Below are 22136 nucleotides of genomic sequence, written 5' to 3' on the forward strand. Positions count from 1 at the left end.
CGGCATGCTTTAGATCCAAAAAATCGAAGGCGTGTGTCAGACGTAGAAGGCTGCCTTGCCTCTAGTCTAGAAAAAAATACAAAATTCTGAGCCCAGACCTTGTAAATTTACTATACCTATTAAATTTAATATACTACTACTATATTAAATTTAATATACTACTACTATATTAAATTTAATATAATACAGATAACTACTTTTATGCTATATATAACTGACAGTTATTAACTGTTCGGCTTAACATTTAAATACAATATCGGAATTGTCAAAGTTCAATTTTAACATTTGTCGAAATTCCAAACGGTTTTCAACAGAATCAATAAATCTTAATCAGAAGTGGCATTGTTGACAAAATAGCTGTGAAATAGTTGGCTACGTTTTGGAGGCGAGTGTAAAATATTTGATTAGGCCTCCTCTTTGACGTCAGTTAATGGATTTTCAATGTTCGGTCACGTTACCGGTAATATGATGGTGCAATGGTGGAAATGGAACTACTTTTTAGCAATCAATTTCAAATAAATTTTTTATCACACGTGTGACGAATAAAATCGTTTAAATGGAGAGATACGAACCTTAATAGTTAATAAAGTCTATGTATATTATTAGAATTAAATATACAAATTGATAATACTCAGGAACATCAATAAACAAATTCTACTACCAATGCAAGAAATCTCCGCCACTGTTATTAATCGCCAAGTTTCTTAACTCTTTCTAAAGATAAATTTAAATATTTTGTCGATAAAAGTGAAAAAATTGTAGCTCAGTGTGGCGCAATTGCGATGAATTGAGATGATTGAGATGAATAGATAGATACTCTATGCGCGTGTGGTAAAAAGCTTTTAAAATTTCAGTGTCATATGACAGTTTGACACTGACAATTTACTTCTAAAGTTTATATTTTTTAAATAATCATTATTCACTTAATCAGGCCAGTACAGCTGTCAATAAAAGCTAATCCTCTATAATTTAAAAGGTCTTTTGACATCTTATCTATAACATAAGGGTATCCAACATTAGGCACACGCCCAGCCCTTATCCCCGAATCAACAGAGGAAAGAGGCTGAATGGTAAATGGATTGAACGCAAGACGATTTATTTCTAGACCACAGTTTGGAGTCGGAAAGGTTTTCTTAAGAAATTGGTCAAGATTTTATTTAATTGTTTGGGAATTTATAGGAAGCTAATTCTGAGTCGGGTGTTTCTAGCTATAAAGTGCAGCAATTACAGTAAATCTATTAGCTTGGTAAAGTATAGCGATAAAAACATTTACTAGACTTTAAATTAGTCAAAAGTAATTAAAAACTAATATTTTTATATAAATACTTAGCTCACCCGGCAAGTATGTTTTGCCATATCATTAAGGTACCAATAGCGCTACAGAAAATTTTATTTTTGTAAATCATAAAAAATCGTCCAAATTATTAAATATATTTTTGGGCTACAAGGGGTAAAAAAGTATTCCCAGACCTACCGATACTCAAAAGATCAAGTCGAATTTTAAATAATATTAATAATACTAGAAGTAGGCAAAGTTTTACACTGAAACGTTTGGTTAAAACTTTGTAATAGTTATGGAAAGAAATCATTCACGCTGAGTTATAGCATTGAGCTAATCTAAGCTAAGTAATAAGTATCTACTTAGTATCTATAATTCAATCGGAACATATGTTTGTACCAAGTATCAAGGATTCGTTTCAAGTATTAATTGAAGTTTGAATAATAATCCAATTAAACATTCCCTTTATCTGATCCGTATGGAAAAAGTTTTTAACGTAATCGAAACTGTGACAAAATCAGTAAGATTGTCATAATACGTACAAGAAACAGTTTCGTCTGATGACGTGATGTTTTGTAGATTGTAAACCGTCAAGTAAACGAAAAATCGGAACACTTAAAATTTACTAAGAGTCTATCCTTCGCGCGGACATCTAATTTTTTTCATCGTGCCTCTGAAGTGTATGCGCAATGCATGCAAGTAAAAAAAAGCATTCAAATGTTGAAATCAGTCCAGAAGTTTTTGATTTTCTTCGTAACAAACAAACCCTTTCTTCCTACAAATCCTTGAATGATATTCGTATAGAAAACTTAATATTAGAATTGTGTTAAATTGAGTTTTAACTTTTAAGTAATTTAGTTTTAGTATTATATTACATTCGCGTTAAAAACAAAACCAAAGATAAGATAGGTCAATACATTTGAAATACTTTGAAGACATTTGAAATAACAAAAATTAAAAGATCGATCTTAGCATCGCGATATCTCAGGTAACTCTTAGGAAAAAATTGTAATTACCATTTTTGTAGAGAATTTTAAGAGCTACAAAAACATTTTTTGATAAAACTTACCATTTTCGATATAAATTCAAAAAAACCTCAAATTCGGACCTTTGACCCCAAAGAACTTTTGTAGCACACATAGGATCGATGGGGATTTTTTAAACTTTATTTGAAATGGTAAACCCCAGCTCTCCACCAATTTTTGGCTTTCCTGGAATTTTTGTTATTTGACCACTATTTTTATATCTAACTTTAACCTTTATTGTAATAGTCTTTTGCATTTTTATAATATCATAGTATTATTGGCACTGAAAGTTTATACAAATGTGATAACAAACTATACTAATAAATTTAAGCTACAATTGTCATGACAAAATCTCTTACTTGGATTTTTTTTCGTAATCAACAACTCTATATTCTCGTTTCATGCAACTACCGCCATCTAGTGGCAAAAAAATAATCGTATAAAACACTAACTCTTCCATAAAATCCAGTGGAATACAAATAAGGAGTGCTAACCTCATTCCTCCGGCCAGTACTCGGTAGTAACTCAAAGTAGGTTAGCCCAGGTATTTAACTTAGAGTGGATGATGCTTTTAATTGAATTGTATGTAAAAAGCGTGTACTTTGTGGAAATCGTATGTACAGGAATCTTATATATGGAGCATTATCTTTATAAATGAATAATTGTAATTACTATCATTTATTTCTGTTTGAATAGTCGTATTGTGTTCTAACTTTAAATAAGGAACAAACAGGATTATAAATGGAATATTAATGCCTTAATATTGATAATATTGACGTATCCCAGATATTAAACACTATTTTAGACTCAAGAACGAAGACAGAGTTACCCTTGTGTGATTGTACTAATGTTCAAAAAGTATTAAAGGCTTTGTGGACAGTAAACGTATGGAATTCAAGACTTATTGGTGAAACTTTATAATTTAAATTTTTCAGTTTTTAATCGGTGGTTTATAGAGAATACTCGGTTTGGACTCGACCGCCTATCTAGTAGATAGATGTGTTAAATGATAGGTATCAGCTGATAGTTTAACGTGTTTAATGGAGCGAATCGTTCCGTGTCGCCGCTCAGCGGATGTTCGCTATTAATTTATCTGCAGGCTCTTGACCAACCACGGGATAGCACTGGCTAAATATACATATGGGCTATAACGCTAGGAAGATCAGGGTTTCATAACTATTTGCCACTATTTGTCCTTAGTCTATGACCTCTTATCGTATAGCTAAATTACCTTTAGAGATGTTATGATGGTACTCTATTGAAAGAACTTTCCTCGTTAAAACTGTATTTAAATTTCTTTAGGTCGTTGTTATTTCTCTAGATTAAATATTTAAAAATAAGTATATGATTATGTTGTTATTATTCTGTAACAAAGCTCGATTTTTAAGCAGTTTTCTCTAACCATCACGTCCCACTACACACGCGAAAGAGCCTTTATATTTGCTGTCACAAAAATGTAATTATTATTATATGAACAATATTGTTATTAAAAAAAAATAAACAAATAACATCTATGAATATTTTGCCTGCTTAATAGTAGGTATATAAGGAAAGTAAGATGTATTAACAGCTTAATAGGTTTGGTTATTATGTACGATAGTTATGCCGTGGGTCAAACCAATAAAGATTTGTTGCGAGGCAACATATTAATATTTCGGAATTTATGTATGGAAATCTTTAAAACAAAAAAATATAATTATTCTCGTCATTTTTCTTTAAGTAATGTTTATCTTTTAATAATTTTCTATATATAGGTAGCTTATAAGTTCTTCAAGATAAAGTCAAAGTCAAAAATCATTTAATGTCCAAAAAATAAATATATATAGTTATATGCTTCTAACTTTACATTTAGTGCCAGTTCTCAAATCAAGGGAGTCGAACGGAAGAGAAGAACTGGCAATAAACTCTCCGCCACTCTTTTTAATCGCCATGTTTTTTTACACGTTTGTAAGGAGCTGCAACCATTACACCATGTTCCACATGACATCTTTAGTAATTAATAATAATAACATAAATTAAAAACAAAGACTTGTCCTCTACCAACAGGAGGCATGGTGAAATAGGAGCACGCACTTACATTCTCGTGGGAACAGCACGCAAACACATACCTAGTCGAAAAAACTAACGTCACCGCATACACGTATTCAAGTACGTCCAGTCACTACAAGTAGCACCGGGTCACAAGTATGAAGCATGGCCAGCCATTGGCCCCCTCGCCATATTTTAGAGTTTAAGTTTTTTTTAACGTTTAAGCGAGCATGACGATCCTTGAAATGTGAAGTTGGCTACATAAGAAAATAATAATTATACTACTTATACTGAAATAATTTGATACCACATGGATCTGGATATGGATTTATGTGAATCGCGAGATCCAGGACATGATTCGCCGCTAAACGCTTATTGCTTTAGGATAGGTATCAAAGTTTAGAATACCAGTATTTTTTTTATTGGATAAAAAGGGCAGTAATTGCAGGCCATGAACGGCCTTTGAGCGAGGAGTATAAAAGCTCTTTCATTAAACAATTGGAGGTCGTATCTCCCAGGGAAGAGATCCCGCTGGATTTCGTTCCACAAATCGCTAATTGGCAAAAGAAAGCGTCTTGTGAAGCGGACCAGTATAAAATGATCGACTGTTTCAATATTCACTTACCCATAGCCTACGTAAGTAAATGCTTAAGAAATGCGAGTTCGAATTGAAGCTTTCTGTTCAAGTAGGGTATTATAAAATCCAGCAGTTTCATTACAGTCGTCCCGGATGGTTTTATGAAACATTAACCATTGGCCTACATAGCGTTTTCATCTTGAACGAGTAGCAAAACAATGGCTAAATCAGGCTAAATGATCCCGGTCTGGACTGACCTTAATACACCATTGTGAGTCGTACCATATTGCTTGTTTACTTGTTATTGGGATTACAAGGATGATATTTTCTTTTATTATCTGTGATGAGACGCCATTTGTTTTTAATTGACAGAATGTCCTGAGCAATTGTAATATCTTCATTTATTTCTTTATAAGATCGTCTGAGCTTTAAAACAACATAATTAATTGTCTTTAGAGTGATGGAAATAAAAATCATCAATAATTTTGTGGTTTCTTTAGAAAATTCGTTCCAAAAGTTATGACAATTATTCCACTGTAGTAGTTCACTTTCGGAATTATCATTTAGGTTAATTTCGAGACGAAATATTACCCAATGGCCCATTATATTGGCAACTTTTGCGGGGGCCGAGCGCCGTGAACAATAGCAGAATTATCCCAACTTCATAATGGGCTGACCCAGCAGCATTGTTAAAAATTATTATTATTAAATAATCGTTGTATCTTTAAAAGACTGAAAATTTAAATATTGTTTTAGTTTAAAGCTTATAAGAAAAGTTTTAATTATAAAGCCTCGATACGTTCAAGTTGATTGTATTATGTTTTTATTATAATTACTACAAAAATTCTTATGTTCTTATGTTATTAATTATGGTACGTAAACGAGATTTTAGTTAGTTTACAAGGGGGTAGGATTACGGATTAGATAATTATTAAGAAGCAAAGTATTATTTCAAATATTGCACTTTAAATCAGTCAATTTATTTTATATAATTGTTTTGTAATATAAACATTTTGTTTACATAGTACATGTTAACATTACCTTCTTTGGGGCATTTCATAACACCTGAATCTCCAAGATCAGTTAAAAAGAATATTATGTGCGTCATTATAACATATAAAAATTATGTTTTCTGAAATATGAAGTTCAATTTTTTTTTTAAATCACGTTTACTATTAACGTATTCGATATTTTTATAGGTTTTTCCTTCAAACACTCAGTGTTGGCCTAGTGGCTTCAGCGTGCGACTCTCATCCCTGAGGTCGTAGGTTCGATGCCCGGCTGTGCACCAATGGACTTTCTTTCTATGTGTGCATTTAACATTTACTCGAACGGTGAAGGAAAACATTGTGAGGAAACCAATATGTCTTAAAAAAAAGTCGATGGCGTGTGTCAGGCACTGGAGGCTGATCACACCTACTTGCCTATTAGATTGAAAAAAATGATTATGAAACAGATTCAGAAGTCTTAACCCAGACCTAAAGAGGTTGTAGCGCCACTGATTTATTTTTCCTTCAAACTGACTTATAAACTTTCCTGTATAAAGTATGGCAGTTGAAATGGAAAAAAAAGACGACACTCTCCTAAGTAGTCTTAGCGTTTCCGCTAAAAGTCTAGTATGAAATAAAATGCGGAAATATTTCGCAATATTAAAAGTCTCGCTGTAGAGCAATTGAAAAGGACTGGATTTAATTTAAGGACTTCTGAGAGGTCTTCAATTGGTTTTAAGATTTCAAGGGATTCCTAAGTAATTGCCACTTCTGTTGCTTGAATTTAATTCGCACTAAGCTTTTGGAGTTAGAAATAACATTTCTTACTTATATTTGTTGTTTATTTATGACAGCATTCATATTATACATATTATGTGTTTATGTGGTATATCCTAGATATTTCTTCCAGCCTGCCAGCCAGAGCGACCCCGGAGCCCCTGTAACGCGACTTTGTAGGAATTACTCGTGGTGGTTTTAGTGGGTATAGCGCACCCAGTTTCTGGTGTGGGTCAAGTCCCACTTACCCCTGCAACTTTTGGGGCAAGGCATTTCCACCTCAGATATAAAAATGATAAAAGTCTCCAAGACAAATTTTTTTGAGTAAAGATATCATCACGTCATTAGTACTAATTCTCGTCATTCTTTTTACTAATCTTTGTATTTCATGAGATTTTGATTTATTTTATTTAAAAAAAAAAGTCTCACCTGATGTTAAGTGATGGGCGGCGGCCGCCCATGGATGCCAGAGGGCTCGCGAATGCGTTGCCGGCCTTTTAAGAATTGGTTCTTGAAGGACCAATAATAACAGAATAATATCATTACTTTTTATATCACTTGTCTCTTTGGTGCATTATGTATTTAATAGCTTAAACCAAATGATTAATTCGTGACATTTATGTTCTTTCCCTTTGTTGCAGTTGAAAGGATAGTAAAAACAATTGCCGGCAATTAGTTCCGTAATAACAGATTTTGGTCATATTGCGACCAATGCGGTTGCGCTAACTCCGGAAATTGTTTTTGGGGCATTAAATTGCAGTTTAGGTTCGTTTGTATCTATTATATTGGAAACCACAATATGGCATTACACTTCTATATTATGGGTTATTTTGACGCATATACAGTATAATTAAGCTTTTAAGCTTTTAAGTTTTTAGTTTGTTATTAATTTTTTTTGTATTACTTTCGATTAAGATTTCTGCACTTCTCGCACGCATGTTTCTTTTTTCTTTTTTTTTTTTTAAGTTTTTCTCTTAACTAGGGTTGCCTGGAAGAGATCTCTTATTAGCGATAAGGCCGCCCGTTGCATCCCTTATATTTTTTATGTATTTTGTTTCTTGCAACGAAGTGTAAATAAATAAATAATTCAAAATATATAAATAAATTATAGTTTTAAAAAATGTCTCCTAGTCCATACTACATTAGCAAATATTGTATACTGTTGAGCAATGTTAACTTAAGCTCAGTAACCACTAGTGACTCTTTTTTCTGAGGTTCGAATGCCAGCTGTGCACCAATGTACTTTCTGTACGCATTTCGCGTGAAATACTCTTAGAAAACCGGTAGGCCTTAGACCCAAAAAGTTCGGCATGTGTCAGGCACAGAAGGCTGACCGGTGCCCAAGGGTAGCGTGAGACGTTGGATAATTTTAAAATAAAAAATTGATATGAAGTTGTTATTGTTAGTTTACTACACTATTTTAAAGTTTATACATTGTATAATGCTTCTCATTCTCTCCTACGTTAAATCTTCTGAATTTATGTGTCGGTCCCTTTTTACTGTCGCTTTTTCGTTTAATCGACTTTCAAACTTTAATTAATTTTAAAATATTCAAATTTTATCAAAATTGAAGATTGATATTAAACTTAATTTGAAATTGAATTAAAATATTTATTTTAAGAAAAGTCTAATAATATATATATGAAATATATGAAAACTTTTTGAATTATTGTACTTTTGAATTATTGAAATTATCTTAAATATTAAAATAACATTCGTCTCATCATTATCTTGAAACCAAAATTTATGAAGGTTTCACTTCTACACGTTTTTTATTTCATCTTTCTATACTTTTTATCTACTTCATAAAACTTTATATTTTGTCTATACATTAAGTAAAGTAAATTACATAAACCATCCGAACATTGGATTAAATTATACCATATTGAATGAATGAAATATGTGGGTAAACGATTTCATATAAAATAGAGAGGAATTTAGTTATATTGGGATCCCAAAAAGGTTTTTATAGATACGAACCTTATTTGGAACATATTCGCAAGTTAGTAATACTTAAGGAAAATCTTCACGTACACCCTTCCTGATCAATTTGCGCTCTATTCAGTTGTATCGATTCTATTTGTGCTAACGTTGAGGTAATTCGATTTTGATAAAGTTGTAAGGGTCACATTGCGACTGTATTTGTGTACTTTATTTAAAATATATCAGTCAGATAAAATCTTAAGTCTTTTTTTTTAATTTTTTATAAAGACAATTCACACCAATTGACCTAGTCCCATGCTAAGCTGGTGAAGCTTGTGTTATGGGTACTAGGCAACGGATATACATACATATTATAGATAGATAGACATATAAATACATATTTTAACACCCAAGACCTGCACAACACCAAATGCTCATCACATCTATTTTCGTCTCAGCCGGGGATCGAACCCGGGACCCATGGATTTGTAGTCAGGGGTACTAACCACTAGACCAATGAGTCGTCAAGTCTTCCAAGACAGTATCGTAATTAAATAAAATCTAGATTTACATTTATAAAAAGGTACGGACGGATTATAAAAAGTTTTAAATCGCGAGTAAAATATAATCACTTTTCAACTGTATAATTTCCAAGAAGAAACATTTACATTATTTTGAACAAGTCCTATAAAATGTATAAATGTCCCTCTACCGCCCTTAGCCCTTAATAACGACACATAAAGTTTGATATTTTAGGTGTCCTAAAGCTTGAGCTTGAGGGTCTAAACCGGCTCTTAACATTTATGTTTCTTATTTTGATACCTTTTTAAACTACGACGAACGAGTATTCAGATTATCGTTTAAAGTAAAATGTTTTATGTAAATTTAATAATTGAATGGAAATTGTTTGCGTCTTATTCTTCAATTATGTGATTTAGACATCTTCTTTATATATATTTATTTGAGCGTTTATTAGTTACCGTCAGCCTTTCATCAGTTAAGCTTATCACTTAAATTATTGGTAAAGTGAGATTTTAAATGCTAAGGGCGCACAATGAATTGTTGCTGTGAGAGAAAGAAAAAGGACAATAACAACTCGGTAAACTTATTTGTGTCTCTCTCACACCCCTGTTGCAAACCCCCCGATCGTACTGCTACAAGTTACTAATTAGTAAAGTGTCTGTATTTAAAGAACTTAGACTGCTTTAACGTTGGGTAATTGGTATTTGTAACGTTTGTTCTATGACAAAAAAAAACAGATGAGTTTATTACTTGACCGTTGCGAATTCTAAAGAACAATTCGTGTTTGATTCGATAGATTATATTAAATGTAGTTGATTTGTAGGTCTTATATCTAATACCTATATTGCCAAAATCTGCAGTTGTTACAAGGAATTATTATTGACTGATTCTGTATATTACAAAATGTTTGTCATATGTTTTGTACGTATTTTATTTTTTTAAATTATATAATTTATTGAAATTGAAATAAAATGCTTTCTATGGTGACATTCTCAAAGAGCGAATATATAATGTTTCATAATCAAGTCTTGAATAAAAGGCATTTTATTCAAAAAAAACAAGCCGGAGTGGAACAAATCAAAATATTTAAATGCCCAAAATTCTTCTTTTTCGGTTCATGCCTTTGTATTACTATATACACGGATTCAAACTGAAGACAAACCTCGCGTACGACTGTGACGAAAGAACCGACAAAACGGTGGTTTATTTACTGTCGCCTGTCCGACTTTCGAAAGAGCCAGGTGCCGACATGTTTCTTGAGCACAGATCGCAACTGAAAAAGTTCTGCCATAAAATAGTCAAATATGTCACTATGGTAAATAGCACAACGCGGTTCCTGTCGGCCACTCGCCACTCGCCTTTTTAGGAAAGAGGAGATTTGAGACTCCCCTGCTGCCTAGCTTCTCGGCCACAGATCTGCCTGATCGCGTGCCTGATAGGTCATCATCATCTGATCATCCTATAAATAAAAAAAAAACAAAAGTCGATGGTCAGACACATAAAGGCTGATTCACGCTACACCGTGTCTCGACCGGGCCGTGCCCCGGCCGGGGCACGGTCTAACATTAATGATATACTTTTGTATGAAGTAATTCATGCCTGACCGTGGCTCGGCCGTGCCCCGGCCGGGGCACGGCGTTGTAATGTCGGTGGGTATTGTTTCCCGGCTCCGGCACGGTCCGGCTCCGGCACGTCGTAACATGAACGTAGGCGCCCGGGCACCCGCAGAGCAGTCAACGTCAAATCTTAGTGAGGTTAAAAAAAATTTTGTTTTTTTTTTTGACAAAAACAGATATAGTCGTCCAAACACGTACGTGCGTACACCCAAACAGCCCGGTGTAACATGAACCACTGTCCCGGCCGGCGCACGGTGGACGTGTCCCGGCCGACGCCCGGCCCGGTCGCGACACGGTGTACCGTGAATCATCCTTTAGGCTGATCACCATACTTATCTATAAAATAAATTATCATTCTACATGGGATGATTCACATAGATGCTAGTTTTACAATTCATACAAATAAGAAAAGTCTTGAATTTATGTCACTAACACATTCTATTATTTTCCAGTCATATCACGAGAACAGCGAGTTGGCTGCCACCATTGGAGAGCTGGTCCACCGGAGATAGCCGTGGCGATGAAGATGAGCTTCCGTACGGATGGGAGCAGGCTTTGGACAGTAGAGGGAAGCCGTACTATATAAAGTTAGTTGTTTGTAGTAGTAGTTTTGAGGTTGAGAAAAATTAATTTAGTGTCAAATTTTTATACCGATTACTAGTACACGCCTTGCCAAATCTCATAGAAATCGTAGCATACTTATTGCTCATTATTATGTTATATGTATTTTGTACATAGTATATAGCTATAAGCTAGCCCGCTTGAATATATATAATAAAAATTATATTAAAGAATTGATTTAGATGTTATAAGTATTTATACGTAAATTGTATGTAATATTGTACATTGCAGTCACATCAATAAAACCACAACCTATGTTGCGCCCGAGAGCAGATCCAATGAAACACCACCTGCTCCACGTGATGTGGTACTGGAGAGGGATCCTGATCTTGGTTTCGGGTTCGTGGCAGGGTCTGAACGTCCTGTGCTCGTCAGATTCGTTACGGACCACTCCCCTAGTGTTGGAAAGGTAAGCTAGAACGAATATTGTTTATCCGAGAGGTATGCGATCACGCTAAGCTTCTTGATATTCACTACATGAATGGATATATAGGGCGTCCTTGCGCTGCTTCTTTTCTATCTATTTTTTTTTAAATAATTACTAGGTCATTATTTATTTTTATTGCCTATTATAGTCAAGACGAATTGAAGGTTTCACTTGCTTTATACAAATCATACTTAACCCCTGATAATCGGCTGGCGATTACCTTGCTACCAATTACTGTATGTACTGTATTTATAAATTCTTTGAAAATAAAAAGCTAAGCGAAGTTGAAAATGGCGAAACTTTATAGAAAAACGGAAATTCTCTACCGTAGTCACGTAAGTAGTAAGGTGCTCCATAACTGTTCGATTTTCTTAATTATTAAGTAGTGTAGTATATTATTGGAAACATTGCTTCCCTAAGATTAGGTCAATCGTAAAGCAGTCCATAACGTGCCGCCATGAAGCTTTTTTATTTATACATATTTTACAATTACGTCTAACCAGTGGTTGCAACTATGCATGCAGGTTAATTGTCATACATTTTTAAAGTTTAAATAGCGTCAAAATTAGACTAACTTTCCTATATCTATCTATATCTCCGTTAACTATCACAATAGGTTAAACGTAAATCTTCCGAACTTTACATTTTCAGTTGGAACCCGGAGACCAAATCCTGTGCGTCAACGGCGAAGACGTCAGTTTGGCTGCCCGAGAGCATGTCATATCCGCCGTACGCGCCTGCACAGACAAAGTCACTTTACGGGTGTGCCAACCAGCTAGGAGTGGAAACCCAGCACGGAGATCAGCCTTTCTTTCAGCAGCTAAACGAGCCAGACTAAGGGCCCGCCCACCGAGAGTCCGTTTTGCGGATTCAGTACAACTAAATGGAGCGCCGATGTATCCTGTAAGTAACTGAGAGTTTTTCTGTCCAAATTTACTTATAAGAATATCAATCATCGGTCATCGAGGCAGAATACGAAATTCCACCTCGATGTCCGTCGTTCCACAACTGAGCGTTTGATAAAGCAGTTTTTGCCTCGAACCACCACTATGTGGAACCAGCTGCCCACTGAAGTATTTCCGAACCAATTCGATTTAGGGTCCTTTAAGAAAAGAGCGTAAAACAAAAGAGCCCTCTGACATTGAGAATGGAAACTCTCAATGGCAGCGGTATCACTTAACATCAGGGCATCCTGCCCGTTTGCCCCCTGTTCTATAAATTTTTTTTTGTAAAATTAAAAAATCCATTATTCATATAGGTAACTTATGAACAAAATGTACACTTATGAACGTCAAAAAATAGATATATATGAAATGCTTCTAATTTTACATTTACTGCCAGTTCTCAAATCGAAGGCCGTAGAACGGAAGAGAAGAACTGGCAATAAACTCTCCGCCTCTTTTTAATCGTAAAATCACACTACCCTACTACCTATACTTTTAAGGGGAAAAATATGTTCTATTTGTTCCTTATTTTACTATTTAGTCAGTGACACTGTGAACTGTCGAGGACTACCACCAATTCACAAATAAAACGAGTATCTTCTGTAACAAAATTCCGATACTAATAAGCCAAATGTATTTTTCAGCCATCTGCATTCTCCCTAGGCGACCTATGTTTGCCACCGATGGCGAATGTCCTAAAGGTGTTCTTAGAGAATGGTCAAACCAAATCCTTTAAGTACGACGCTACCACTTCAGTAGCTGACGTGGTAACTAGCTTGAAGGATAAGCTCTGCATCACTGCCGAAGAACATTTTAGCCTAGTAGTGGAACACGTGAAGAGTCTAAGACGAAACAAGCTGACGTTGTTGGATCCAAAGGAATCGTTGGCAAGGGTAAATTTTAAAATTGCCATATATAAAATTCTCGTGTTCGTGTTCGTTCCCATACAACTCCGAAACGGCTCGACCGATCTTATGCATTTTCAGAAGGTCTGAGAATCGGATAACATCTATTTTTTATCCCCCTAAATGTTAAGGGTGGTCCCATCCCTAATTTTATTTTTTTATTTTTTATACAAAACTTTTTATTTTATTATGATACAGCATACAAAAATACATACAACCCTTAACTGTCACCCCTCTACGACCAATCACTATTTTGTATTAAAGTAGATAGTTATTTTTATTAAACTAAAAAAATGTTTCCTATAAATAATATACATGGCAAAACGACGTCTGACGGGTTAGCTAGTGATATGTAATTTTGTTAAGAACTGCGCCATCTCGTATAAAGTTTTTAAAACTTTGTATTTAGAAGAAAAAATACACCAAACGTTTATTTAAAATTATGCTTTCCGATATATTTGTTAATCATGGAAGAACGTTATTTTAATAAAATACTATGCGAGCCGTTATACGAGACGCTATTCCTATTAGTTTGACAAGCATACAACCAAATATTGAAATAATTCCAATATCGCTGCCCGATCTGAAAGTAATGTCATGTGAACGTGTGTTTAATAACTCCAAGATGTAATTTTTTTTAAATTGAAATATTAACAAATAACTGAGTTTTAATTATTAGACTGATTCACATAAAGCGGAACATTCTGTTTGACTTGGACATACAATGCGTCGCGGTCGGTCTTAAGTTATATAACAACTTTGTATTATAATTTGTTATCCATAAATTTTAACATAGCCGTGCAGAAATGATATAAAACTTGTTCAAAAATTTACACTTACACGTTTAAGCTCTCGCAAAAAAACTTCTACTTTCAATAATTCAATTATCAATAATAATATTACTTTCAACAATTTCAGATTGCAGCTCGGCCCGGCTCCCACAAGATGCGTTGCCTCTACCGTATTGTGTTTATGCCGACTTCTGCAGCGGAATTAGCCCAAAAAGATCTTGCAGCACTTGACTATCTATACATGCAGAGCTGCAACGACGTAGCTCAGGACAGATTTGCACCAGAATTACAGCCTGAAGTTGCGTTGCGGTTGGCGGCTTTACATATACATCAACATGCGCTGGCGCATAACCTTTCACCGGCTAAGCTCACTGTTAAGAGTGTGGAGTACGTATATTTTGTTATTTATTTCAGACACTGCAGAAATAGTTTAATATTTATATGGTTTGATTCTTTATATAAATTTGGTTTTATTTATGAATTGGGTTATGGGGATATATCATATAATATATATAGCATTGTTAAGAATATAATGTATAAATTATCCATTCACAAAGATATTGAAGATACTTCAAGATTTAAATCTATTTTCAATTTTAGTTAATACCAAAAAAAGACTCACTATAAAATGTATATTATTAAATAAGACTTTTCTTCTAAGACTTAATTTCATTGAAATAATAAATTTTAGTGAGCGACATAACTTTTTTTAGTAAAGCGCCATCTTTAATTCTACGCGTAAAAACAATTAGTTTTTGTAATCTGGTAAAAATTATTATTTCTATTGATGAAATATGACATACAGACATAAAGCAAATTACGTCACAATTATTAGACAATTCTAATTTTCTAGACGGGAATTTGGATTGGAGCGCTTCGTGGCGTGCAGCCTCTTGGAGAGTATGAAAAGGAAGGAGTTGCGACGACTTCTTGCGCACTTTCTTAAGCTGAACTCACAGATGACTGGTGGTCAGAGACAACTTACTCAGTTACAGGTACCTTTCTATGGCTACGAACTTTATTAACTTAAGTGCAAATCCTAAAAACCTAACCAATCATAAAACAAATCACCAACACCTGAAATATGTTCCAAACTATAATAATAAAATATCACTTTATTTTTCACATGAGATCCAATACTTAGATACTTAGATAGAATACACTAATAAATTATTTTATTTTAAGAAAGCATATGATTTTTAACACATTCTCAATCTTTCCCCACTTATCTCTTCTCGTTCTACTAAAGAGCCATCAAATATTCTACTTAAAATATATGTATTTATTTTTTTATTTAATTTTATTTAATTATCACTTCTTCATGTGGCCGCCTAATTCTTAAAATTATTGTATTTTATGACATGTCCAGTCAAAACTGGACGTATAAGGCCGGGCTAAACATTCAAGATATTCTATTGTTACATAATTCACTATGGTAGCTTTTCCATGTGCAAATAATGTTTATATTGATAAATGTTTTGTGTTTCCAGGCGAAATTGCATTACCTGGACATAGTGGGTGGGCTTCCAAGTTACGGCGCCAAATGCTTTAGCAGCAGTCGACCTGAACGAGTGCTCTTGGTCTCACCGAGATTTGGGCTCAGCCAAATTGTCGGGAGAGGAAACTCTGTGGTAAATATTCATTTATTAATTTCACAGAAAAATGGATGACGTCACGTGTTTTAATAAAAAAACTATGAACACTTTACTGTACAAGGTTATATTTATATTTAAGCTAACAATAAAAAAAATGTGTTCCAATTAAAATTTCAGCCACAATCAATAGCGTCTCTGCCAGAAGTGGAGAGCATCCGGGTAAAAAGCGAATACTCTGGAAGTGCCGAAGTGGGAATCTTCTTGCAAAGGGACCGTGTCTTGGCGCTTCTCATGGATGAGAGGGATGCTGAGGAGATGCCGCTGGTTATAGCTGGGTAAGTTTTGTGTACGCTTTATTAACAAGGGTAGGTCATGATTTGGTTGTTACTGCTGCTTTATCCATTTCTCATTTCCCTTGTATTGTTAGTTGCAACAATTTTTTAAAATTATATTAAATATGTTTTGTTCTTTAAAAGTTATAAAAACGAATAAAATGTGATTTCGATGTGTTAATGGTTATATTTTAGTAAGCAAATGAATTTTTTTGGTTAAACCTTAGGTTTTTTATTCAAAATTAAAAATCACCATATGTACTTAGTAATAAATATCTAAAACATTACAGGTACTACAAACTTGCGACTGGTAAAGAACTACATGTGGAACAAGAAAGAGAAATAGTTAATGAAGATATAGGTAAGTGCTTTTATTCACACAACAAAATTATTTTTTGAACTCCAATTTACGAGGTGTTTTATCTTTTTCAGCTCCTCCATATTTATCGCAGCACAATGTTGTCCCCACAAAATGGAATTATCTCAATTATGACGATCCTCTCATTCTCACAAAGAAGCACTTCGCTATATTCACAATGCCTCCGCCATACCATTCCACACCAGAGCAATCGAAATCACTCGACACAAACATGAATTCAAACATCACGAACAGAAACAGTAGCAACAACTCCAGCCCCCTGATGGGTAATAAACCTAACGATTTACATTTCGAAAAGTGTAAACCGAGCGACAGTTTTAGATTATTCGATCCGAACGATACTTGCTTCCTAGACGACGGAATGGGATTCGATCTCCAGAGCGTATTGTCTATGGAACTGTTGGAAAACGCCAACAACCCTCGACTCGTCGAAGCCAAAAACGAAGAAGTGCTCCGACGTGTAGCAGAAATGCAGAAACTAGTCGAAAACTCAGAACAGTATTTGACTGAAAACTGTGATGTTTATAATGAAAACGGTACTTTAAGAGATGAATTAGTAGGTAGGGAAACGAGCGTAGATCAAATCGAAAGCGATACCGAGTCGTGTAATAGTAGAATGTCCGCTGCCGATGATGCTCCTGGTATTCTGAAACATAGTGATTCCTTATTGTTACTCACTGAAACGATTAATCAGGGCTTAAGCGTCCTGAGTGTACCTGATAGTAAAGACACTGCTGACGATTTAACTAGAAGACAGTCGCAAGGTCTCAGCGCCATATTAAATAATTGTGGTTTAACTGATGCTTTATTAGCTCTGAATAATGATATGATTTATTCAGAAAGCGATAATGACTCATCGTATACCCCCACAAGCAGTCCCGTCCGGAAGCATCTCAATAAACCGACCAATAAGGCAGTACGAACTAGTTTTGGTTTGATGAGTCCCGATGTAAGCAGCGCCCAAGACAGTAAAGAACCGAATTTAAAGGAATATTTAAAGCAGCTTAGAGAAAAAAGTAGTAGAGAAGACAATGCTTCTCAACTTCCATTTTTCTACCAAGAATCAGTTGACAACGATGCCGAGCTTATAGATTTAACGTTGATACCTCCACCTCAAACTCCCGACGAATTAGACTGTGCTTCACAAGTGCCTCAAATATTGCCGGTAGTTCCGGCGTCGTTTGCTGACGATAAGGATTGTGTCGACGGTGGTACTTCAAAAACAAATGAGTTAGAGGAATTTATTGCAACGGTCACAGTGCAGCCACCGACCGTTAAAATAACGCCAGCGATAGAACTAACTCCTGAAGAAATTATGTCGTATATCATTCCACCGCCGCCGACAAATGCTTCGGAGCGTGCCAGCTATGTTAATCAGACTGAACTAAAAGAACAGAAGAATGATCACAAAGTTTCGAAAGATGTCAAACCGTCAAATGGGGACGTCACAAAGGGAGCTTTGAGCGTTAGTGAGATTAGAAGTATGTTTTCAGTAAAAACATTAAGCGACGCTAGAAATAGTTTATTGTTAAAGGAGAAGAACAAGCAGTCGAAGTCAGATTCACCGAAGGGGAAAAGGAAAAGTATATCGGGAGATAAGCAAGCCAATGGGAACGCACATATTATTGAATATCCCACAGTCGAAAGGAAAGGTATGTTTTCATGTTGCAGTAAAGATAAAAATAGAAACGAAGATAGCGACGAAACTGAACAAATTGATCGCCAAATCCCTAATTCTGATTCCATGCCTGATGTTTGTGAAGTGAGACCACCTCCCAGAAGAAAAAGCACCGAAATCAAAAAGGCTCCCGAAAGACCACCGAAAACCCCTCCGACGCCAGCTCCCCGACCTAGATCCAATTCCTTGACGTGTGTTAACAACGAGTTAACAGCGGTAGAGATACCGAACAACCACTTTAGTACTTTGAATAATAGAAAGTTAAACTATAAAGTGGTCTGCGATATGAACGCGCCCCAACAAAGTCCGCCCCAAATACCACCTAGATTAGAAAACAAAGTGTTGTCCCCTCCCCCTCCAATAATGTTACCGCCCAAAAAGCCCCCGTTACCCCCCGTCCCTAGTATAGAAGTTTTACGAATGAAAACTTCCCAGAAACTATCACCGGTTCGAAACGTGGAACGGCACGCGAGCATCGGCTCGCCGCACTTTCAAAGGAACCTAAGCACTTACAGAACCCTCGAAATGGAAAGTAGATTGACAGACGATGAATCCCCGATCCGGTCAACCCAAAACTACAGCTCGTTGACACTCCAAAACCGTCACGTGCGATCAAACTCTGAAACTAAAAACACGATTCTAAAAAATAAAGAAATGACGGCGCTATCGCTTTGTTCTCCTCAAATGAATAGGCGATTCAGCAACCGACCTGACCTCCTAAACGGCGCACCGTGCAGCGATCAGCGACTGTTCAGTCCACCTCTATCGGAACGAAAAACCTTTAGAAAAGATAGCGCCAGTCCCACCCCAAAAACCCAGAACCATGTGAGGTTTAAAGATGAAGTAACAGACGACATTCCGACCCCACCATCGCCACCGACGGTCAAGTTTCCAGACTTCAGCGGGGGCAATAACGGGCACGTGTCTATTGAAAATCTCTTGTGTAAAACGGAGGTTGCCGTAGACGGGTTGTTGCAACGGCTGCATCAGGTGGCGCAGAAGTGTTCCCACCAACACGCTCATGGCGGTGGCGAGGATATAGATGAAGTTAAATTTCAGGTAATACATTTACTTAAACAATTTATTATTCCAAATAAAATGTAAACCATAGCTTTTTTCACGATTTATTTATTATTAAGACCGTATGAAATAGGAAATTTTTGAGATTTAAAATGTACGCAGTCATGTTTCGTTTTTTTATAGTTATAACAGTCCATCAGTGTTGTGGATACTCCGTTTTATTTTTGTGCCTGTATAAAGTGCTTATATATTAAGGTAAACAGACCACAACAAGCATAGTTTACTCGCTGTTTGTTGGAGCATATATTACATATTATAATAAATAAATTTCTATCAAGGTAGATCTATTTTTTGTTCACTGGCTGAGTTCACAAGAGGTGCTTCTTATGTTATTAGTTATAAGATCTAGGTAGGTATACATATTTTTTTTTTGTGTAGTTCTTTCGTATTAATAGTAACTGTTAAGATAGAATAATTATGTGGAAATAAATAAATAAATAAAAGTATTTTGGCAGCGTGCTCGCAGCGAGCTGACGTCGTGCGCTGTGTCTCTGGTCGGTACGTCCCGTACACTCGTAGGTGCGTTAGGTTCTGCCAGCGGACCCACTGCCGCCGCTTCCTTGGCGGACTGTTTAGCACCTCTGAGGAGATTGGCTGATCTTGCTCAGGTATGTTAACGGTACACAATCATTTATCATTTTCGTAAAAATTACTCAGTGTTACTATGTTTTGTTTCAGTGTCATGAAAGTGATTTTATGTATGTGTTTGAAAAAGAAAATTGTTTAACACAAAATGTATATTTGCCGTAACGTCAGAAACTAATATATTATAATATACATAAAACAACAAAAATTACACATTAATTTTTTACTCAACTTTACCAGGGAAGAATTGTTATCTTAACTCTATGACCCAGAACAGTGGGGCATAGCTTTAGATTATTTTTGTCCCAACCATGTTTTGTTATGAATAAATAATTATTATTAAATACGGAAATAAGCCCTAAATTTAGTTTTAACTGACCCGTGAGCGACAACATTCCTCGCGGCTTATACTAATTTGTTACGATATATTTTAGGCACTTGGTAGACATACATCATCACCGCTCCAGACACGTAATTTAGTTCTCCGAGTTCACGATGTGACGGCGGCCTTCAAAGACCTGGCAGGAGCTGAAATGGCACAAATAATACACGAGCACAACGCTAAAGCCTCGCAGGGTCACGGACAAGAAAACAGTTCCACCTTAGAAGGACAGTTGGCCTTACGCGCCGAATGCCTCGCTAATGTTCTGGCCACACTGCTCAGAAGCCTACGGGTATTTTCACCGTAAGTGACAGCTGTCAAACGTCATTTTGCGACTACAGATATTAATACCTTCGTGTAACATTAATTTAGATTTTTTATTACCGTTACTAAAATGAGACCAAATAATATAGGTTTATTATAATTATTGTAGGCATTATTTTCGTTAAGTTGTATTGTAAATTTTAACATGTGTTAATATTGTTTACATTAATTTGTTTGGCCTAATGGATACAGCAATACGTGTTTAAATGTTTTTAGTAAAATGTATAGAGTAACGCTGTCTTCCGCGATCATCATTACGTCGATCCACCGGTATTTATCGTAGATGTGTTACCATAGTGAATTATGACCTGTATAACATATCTAAATATAATCTATGATGTATATTTTCTAAACTTTTAGCGCCGAACGGTGACAAACTATCATTCTGACTATATCGTATTATTTGAATCCCATTTGCTTTGAAATTACATCATGCGATGTGTTTAAGTATTGGTGCTATTTTAAGATTTTGTTATTGACAGTGAATTCACCGATCTTTTTTTATGGTCATCTGTCAAGTAAATTTTTTTACGCTTGCAACATTTATTTTACCACTAGTTAGCCAAAGACCTTACGAGTACCTTTATGTATTTCTTGTTCATTCCTTATTCGTTAATTATCATTAAAAGTATTATTACACTGATTACATAATATGAAATAAGAATATCGTGTTAACGATAATAGTACTAATGTATTCCTTATAGAAATGCAATAACATCAATGTTTTATATATTATATTTTGCGTTAAATATACCTACCTAAGTATTATAGAATTAAATAGAACCTGATTTAATTAGGTTTCTTTAAGATCTATTTTTGTGTTTATTTGAAAGTTCTCTACTTTAATGCAATGCCATCTAGGGGCGAAATCTGTTTAAAATAGAATTATTTGATTATGGATTTGTATTTTTTAAATTGTATTTAACGCAAAATAAAGGTTAAATAATATAACAGTTAAGTAAAGTTTACAAGGTAACGTAATATATTACACCAATTTATTTATTGTTTAATATCATAATGCTATCTATGCATTTGATGTAATAAAAATTAATTAAAAAAGTAAGAGTTTTATTTACCTGTCTGTCTGGTCCACGCTCCATTGAGAGAGTTACTTCTATACCCATAAATCAGTGTGGAACTTGAAACCCATTACATATACAATAGAAATTATATTTAAACCTTTTTAGGTTCAGTGATCAGCCTTCTGACTTCTGTCTAGTTCAGTAGATTTACCTCTAGTTTTTTAATCTTGTATAAAGCGGGCCATAGACGGACCGCATGTTACAGTCAAGACCGACTGCAATATGCGGTCGCCGCACGGCGATCTGAAGTTTCCATACTAAATTCATATTCGAAA

General features: G+C 35.1%; 1 protein-coding gene across 1 annotated transcript in view; it reads left to right on the top strand.

Annotated features, from left to right (window-relative positions):
• LOC125052270 overlaps positions 1–21825 on the top strand; it is a 110340-nt gene extending 88515 nt beyond the window's left edge. The window contains exons 3-14 of the mRNA XM_047653003.1: positions 11189–11323; positions 11589–11766; positions 12436–12687; positions 13373–13621; positions 14552–14811; positions 15278–15419; positions 15915–16055; positions 16197–16354; positions 16642–16712; positions 16784–19467; positions 19944–20096; positions 20508–21825. Coding sequence (XP_047508959.1) covers positions 11189–11323; positions 11589–11766; positions 12436–12687; positions 13373–13621; positions 14552–14811; positions 15278–15419; positions 15915–16055; positions 16197–16354; positions 16642–16712; positions 16784–19467; positions 19944–20096; positions 20508–20762 — 4678 coding nt within the window. The 3' untranslated portion in view covers positions 20763–21825. The remainder of the gene's footprint in view (positions 1–11188; positions 11324–11588; positions 11767–12435; positions 12688–13372; positions 13622–14551; positions 14812–15277; positions 15420–15914; positions 16056–16196; positions 16355–16641; positions 16713–16783; positions 19468–19943; positions 20097–20507) is intronic.
• Positions 21826–22136: the final 311 nt, after the last annotated feature.

The sequence above is a fragment of the Pieris napi genome, chromosome 9, assembly GCF_905475465.1.
Source record: "Pieris napi chromosome 9, ilPieNapi1.2, whole genome shotgun sequence".
Classification (NCBI taxonomy): Eukaryota; Metazoa; Arthropoda; class Insecta; order Lepidoptera; family Pieridae; genus Pieris; species Pieris napi.